The 6,000-nt window shown below is 34.5% G+C and overlaps 1 protein-coding gene across 3 annotated transcripts in view; it reads left to right on the forward strand.

Moving 5' to 3' along the window:
* The window catches only part of LOC136853571 (beta-hexosaminidase subunit alpha-like), a 29,948-nt gene that overhangs the window by 10,470 nt on the left and 13,478 nt on the right, over positions 1-6,000 (forward strand). Inside the window, exon 1 of one of the 3 annotated variants that reach the window (XM_067129303.1) lies at positions 2,352-2,370. The exons of the other annotated variants lie outside the window; for them this stretch is intronic. Coding sequence (XP_066985404.1) covers positions 2,367-2,370 — 4 coding nt within the window. The 5' untranslated portion in view covers positions 2,352-2,366. Of the gene's footprint in view, positions 1-2,351; positions 2,371-6,000 lie in introns of those variants that run through there. 3 annotated transcript variants of the gene reach the window in all.

The following is a 6,000-nucleotide window of genomic DNA, read 5'->3' on the forward strand; positions in this document are numbered from 1 at the left end:
TATATATATATATATATATATAAGAGAGAGAGAGAGAGAGAGAGAGAGAGAGAGAGAGAGAGAGAGAGAGAGAGAGAGAGAGAGAGAGAGAGGTAACTGTATTTATGCCTTCAATATTTTACGTTTCTAAGATCATATTCTGTTTACAAACATAGAAAACATTTACACCCACACCTTTAAGCATATGACTGTACGAAATGTAACGGCTTTGTAATATACAATTTACCTCTGTAGTCTTGAATAAAAACATACACAGTTATGCATACACGTATCAAGTGCATATCAGTCCCCCATGTTCGGATATCAGTATATTCACTCATACAGAATTATACATACGTATGTACTGGTGAGATAACGGAGAGTTTATATTATACAAGCCTTCTTTGCATTTTCGTGTGGGGGGGTTAGGGGGCCAGGGGAAGGGGGGAAGGGTGGTTTCTCTCCCACCTGCCAGGTGAACTTGACTGGGAATATCTATTCATTCTTTTTTCAATCCGTACCAGGTGACGGGGCTGGGCCAATAGAATTTTCGGCCATCAATCGTTGCCACATAGTCCTTTGGTAAATCGGTAAAATATTTTAATAATTAGGTTTGTTTCTTTTAAAGCTAAATAATTAAGAAAAAGCTAAAAAATTTCGGTTTTAAAATGGTGATTTTTACAGCTAAATAATTAAGGAAAGATAAAAAATACGAATTTATAATTGGGACTTTTTTAAAGCTAAATACTTGGGAAAAGCTAAGAAACACGACTAAAAAATTGTGAGTTTTTTAAAAGTTAAACAACTGAGAACAAGCTGAAAAAAATGCGATTTAAAATTGTGACTTTTTAAAGTTAAATAATTAAGGAGGGCTTACAAAATACGAATTTCAAATTGTGGCTTTTTAAAGCTAAATAATTAAGAAAAAACTAAAGAAATGCGGTTTTAAACTTGTGACTTTCTAAAAGCCAAATAACTAAGGGATGTTAAACAAAAAATACAATTTTAAACTCGTGACTTTAAAAGCTAAATTATTAAGAAAAGCTAAAAAAAAGATTTAAACCTTGTGACCTTCTAAATGTGAAAGCACTGAGAAAAAGCTGGAAAGAATAAGTTTCAAAGTCACGCAGGTGAATAAAAATGAGTGGTTTATCCCTTCTTCTTCTTCTCCTCTTCGTATTCACAGGAAATCAAGTCCAATCTTTTGACCTTTCATGGGATAATATCACTGCTCGCTTTGTTGACCTCTGTTTGACCCGAGCAGCTCCGCTTATAACCTTTGTCATAAAAATTACTGAAGGATTTTTTTTACAACTGAAAAGAAAATACAGTACTGAGTACTTGAAGTATTATAAGTGTAAGTGTATTCAAATGCTGCACAAAACTAACATGAATATTAATACTTTATTCAAATATTTAATGGTAATGCAAACAGCCCCACTTATATAATAAGCTTGAATTAATACGGAGAAATAAGTACTTGTAATAAAAATGTACATGTGTGTTTTTTATATCGTCATGCCGTGAAAATTTAAATTTAAAGAACCGCCAGTATTGTAGAACACAATAAATTTACTATCAGGAAAATACATTAAGAGTCTGTGAACTTATATACATTAATCTCCGAGGATTTAAATCTAACTTGGATTAGCGGTACTTACAAGACCAAAAAGTAATTTATTTTTAATCATAAATCCTCTCATGATGATGATGATGATTATTATTATCATTTTTAAAATTTTTATTGTTATTTTTTTTTGACTGTCACAGTCATCCTATTCGACTGGGTGGTTTTTATAGTGTGAGGTTCTGGGTTGCACCCTGCCTCCTTAGGAGTCCATCACTTTTCTCACTATGTGCGCCGTTTCTAGTAGCACACTTTTCTGCATGAGTACTGGAGCTACTTCGGCATCTAGTTTTTCCAGATTCCTTTTCAGTGATCTTGGAATCGTGCCTAGCGTTCCTATGATTATGGGTACAATTTCCACTGGCATATTCCATATCCTTCTTATTTCGATTTTCAGGTCTTGCTACTTATCAATTTTTGCTCTTTCTTTCTCATCTACTCTGGTGTCCCATGGTATTGCGACATTAATGAGTGATACTTTCTTCTTGATTTTGTCAACGTCACGTCTGGTCTATTGGCACGTATCACCCTATCTGTTCTGATACCATAGTCCCAGAGGATCTTTGCCTGATCGTATTCTATCACTCCCTCAGGTTGGTGTTCGTACCACTTATTACTGCAAGCTAGCTGGTGTTTCCTGCACAGGCTCCAGTGGAGGGGTTTTGCTACTGAATCATGCCTCTTTTTTTACTGTGCAAGCGCCGGAAATTCGCTTGCTATGTGGTTTATGATCTCGTCTTTCACATTGCACTTCCTGCACATGTGTGAGATGTTATTTCCATCTTTGTTCTTTGGATATATCTGGTTCTTAGTTCCTGATCTTGCGCCGCCATTAGCATTCCTTTCGTTTCCTTCTTGAGTTCTCCCCTCTGTAGCCATTACCATGTTTCATCGCTGGCCAGTTCTTTTGTCTGTCTCATGTACTGTCCGTGAATTGGTTTGTTGTGCCATTCCTCTGCTCTGTTTTTCATTCTCCTGTCTCTGTATATTTCTGGGTCTTCGTCTACGTTTATCAGTCTTCTTCCCTTGCACTCCTTAGCCATTCGTCTTCACTGGTTTCCAGATATTGCCCCAGTGCTCTGCTCTCGATGTTGACGCAGTCCTCTATGCTTAGTAGCCCTCTCCTCCCTTCCTTTCGTGTCATGTATAGTCTGTCTGTAATTGCTCTTGGGTGTAGTGCTTTGTGTATTGTCATGTGTTTCTTAGTTTTCTGGTCTATTATTATTATTATTATTATTATTATTATTATTATTATTATTATTATTATTATTATTATTCAGAAGATGAACCCTATTCATATGGAAGAATCCCGCAGGGGCCATTGACTTGAAATTCAAGCTTCCGAAGAATATTGTGGTGTTCATAAGCAAGAATTAACAGAAGGTGAAGATAAATACAGAAAGCGGAGATGCGTTATTAGGAAAAAAAATTAATTAACACATTAAGAAATAAATAAATATGATGCCACAAAGGGGCAGGTAGGGTCAAATTTAACAAAAGTTTTTGAGTGAATGAATGTAAATAAAATGATCCAAACATTCTCAATAGTTCTTAAGGTAAGAAATGAAGAAGAATATTGAAATGTTGTGAGGTGGGATTAAAGTGTAATTAACGTTCTCTAGACATATTAATGATTCAAGGATGTTGATGATCAAATAACCAATCGTATCCTTAATAAAACACTCACACGCACACACACAGACATATCTTAATGCTCTGTGGAAGTTATTCGAAAAACCTTTTTATTTAAGTGAGTTTTTTGTTTGCTTGTTTGTTTAATGATCACTGACGTGTTACATGAATAATCAGTTCGCTCTCTCTCTCTCCGTTCGTTTTAGATTAAGCCAGCTATGTGCTGACACGGATTCTTGCTCCAAGGTAGCCACTAACTTTTCTCTCTCTCTCTCTCTCTCTCTCTCTCTCTCTCTCTCTCTCTCTCTTTCGTTTTAGATTAAGCCAGCCTTGTGCTAACACGGTTTTTTTTTTGCTCTAGGGCAGACCGTAACCGTCCCCCTCTCTCTCTCTCTCTCTCTCTCTCTCTCTCTCTCTCTCTCTCTCTCTCTCTCTCTCTAAAACTGCTCCTCTCTCTCCCTTAAAATTGCTCCTCTCTCTCTCTCTCTAAAATTGCTCCTCTCTCTCTCTCTCTCTCTCTCTCTCTCTCTCTCTCTCTCTTAAAATTGCTCCTCTCTCTCCCTCTAAAATTGCTCCTCTCTCTCTCTCTCTCTCTCTAAAACTGCTCTCTCTCTCTCTCTCTCTCTCTCTCTCTAAAATTGCCCTCTCTCTCTCTCTCTCTCTCTCTCTCTCTCTCTCTCTAATAACTTCGGAAACGCAATTGTACAATATGAATCACCAGTTTTAAACATCTGCGAGAATATTTAAAATAATTATGGACAAAAGTTCTCGAAATAGATGTTCTGCCTTTGGAAGCACAATTAAACTTTGAGCTGTTATAACAGTCACTTTGTGAAAACATCTGACTGAACACTTGAAGAACATTAACAATAACAAATTTCGTTTGATTTATCCTTCTTTTCATGACGTATACAGGATTTTGGTTAGAGTGAATGTTGGCAAGTGATGCTTATGTATACTTATACCTAAATTGTAAGTATGTATGTATGTATGTATGTATGTATGTGCGGATGTATGTATGTATGTATATGTGTGTTTGTGTATGTATATATGCAATGTGTATATATATATATATATATATATATATATATATATATATATATATATATATATATATATATATATATATATATATATATATATATATATATATATATATAATATATATATATATATATATATATATATATATATATATATATTGTAAGGCTCACGAATAATTATTTTAAAAATTCAACTGGAAATAATTTCCAGACGCTTTGACTTAGAAAAATAAGACTCATTTATTCATGGAATCCCCAATAATAATAATAATAATAATAATAATAATAATAATAATAATAATAATAATAATAATAATAAAAAGACAAGAAATCCTATTGGTACAAAGAGAGCAACTCCCCCTCCCCCCCTAGAGAAAATACTCAGAAATCAATAACAATTTGGATCCGCTATTGTGAAACCTTGCGGAAATTAATATCGGCTCAGATTCGTTCAATCAACTTTGTAAACAGAACTTTGCCATCGTGAATAGGTAACCAATCTTCAGGGAGATTGGGAAATACTTCTCTTTTTGGTAGAATATCTAATAGAAGAATATTGCGTGGATTTAAAAGAAGTTATTTGGGAGTAATAGACGCAGGAGCATTGGTATATTTGGTTTTCATTGATATGGAGAAAAAAAGTGGGGCGGGTGTTTATAAGTATTCATATTCATATTCATTTTATTATTATTATTATTATTATTATTATTATTATTATTATTATTATCATTATTATTATTTTTTTTATAGACATCATCTGCTTTAACAATGAACCGCTAAATTATATTATTATCTAAGACTTAATATTTATTCAAATTATTATTATTATTATTTTTTTGTCTATCACAGTCATCCTATTCGACTGGGTGGTTTTTATAGTGTGGGGTTCCGGGTTGCATCCTGCCTCCTTGGGAGTCCATCACTTTTCTCACTATGTTTCCAAGAGCATACTTTTCTGCATGAGTCCTGGAGCTACTTCTGCATCTAGTTTTTCCAGATTCCTTTTCAGGGATCTTGGGATCGTGCCTAGTGTTCCTATGATTATGGGTACGATTTCCACTGGCATATTCCATATCCTTCTTATTTCTATTTTCAGGTCTTGATACTTATCAATTTTTTCTCTTTCTTTCTCATCTACTCTGATGTCCCATGGTATTGCGACATCAATGAGTGATACTTTATTCTTGATTATTATTCAAAGACAACATCTGTTCTAACAACGAACACCTAAATTATATTAAGTCATTATCTAAGACCCTTAAGAATTATTATTATTATTATTTTATTTAGACAGCATCTGCTCTAACAATGAACACCTAAATTATATTAAGCTATTATCTAAGACCCTTAGATCAAAAGACACCGACAGCTATGAGGTCGAAGGTCATAAAAAAATGTCAAAAACGCTTATAGGTGCAAACGTTTGTAGGTGCCAACATTGAGGTTTATAAAACAAGTCTCTATGCCAGATCTTTCTGGTCAGACTTTGATTAACACATGTGAGCCCAATACGAAGGCAATTTACCTGTATGAAACACCTGGTTATATCTATTTACTATTGGGGGGTGGATGATCAGCATACCAATTTGCAGCCCGCTAGCCTCAGTAGCTTTTCAGAGCTGAGGGCGGACAGAAAAATGTGCGGACAGAATAAAGTGCGGACGGACAGACAAAGCCGGCACAATAGTTTTCTGTTACAGATAACTAAAACTAACCTAC

The sequence above is a fragment of the Macrobrachium rosenbergii genome, chromosome 27 (genome assembly GCF_040412425.1).
Source record: "Macrobrachium rosenbergii isolate ZJJX-2024 chromosome 27, ASM4041242v1, whole genome shotgun sequence".
NCBI lineage: Eukaryota > Metazoa > Arthropoda > Malacostraca > Decapoda > Palaemonidae > Macrobrachium > Macrobrachium rosenbergii.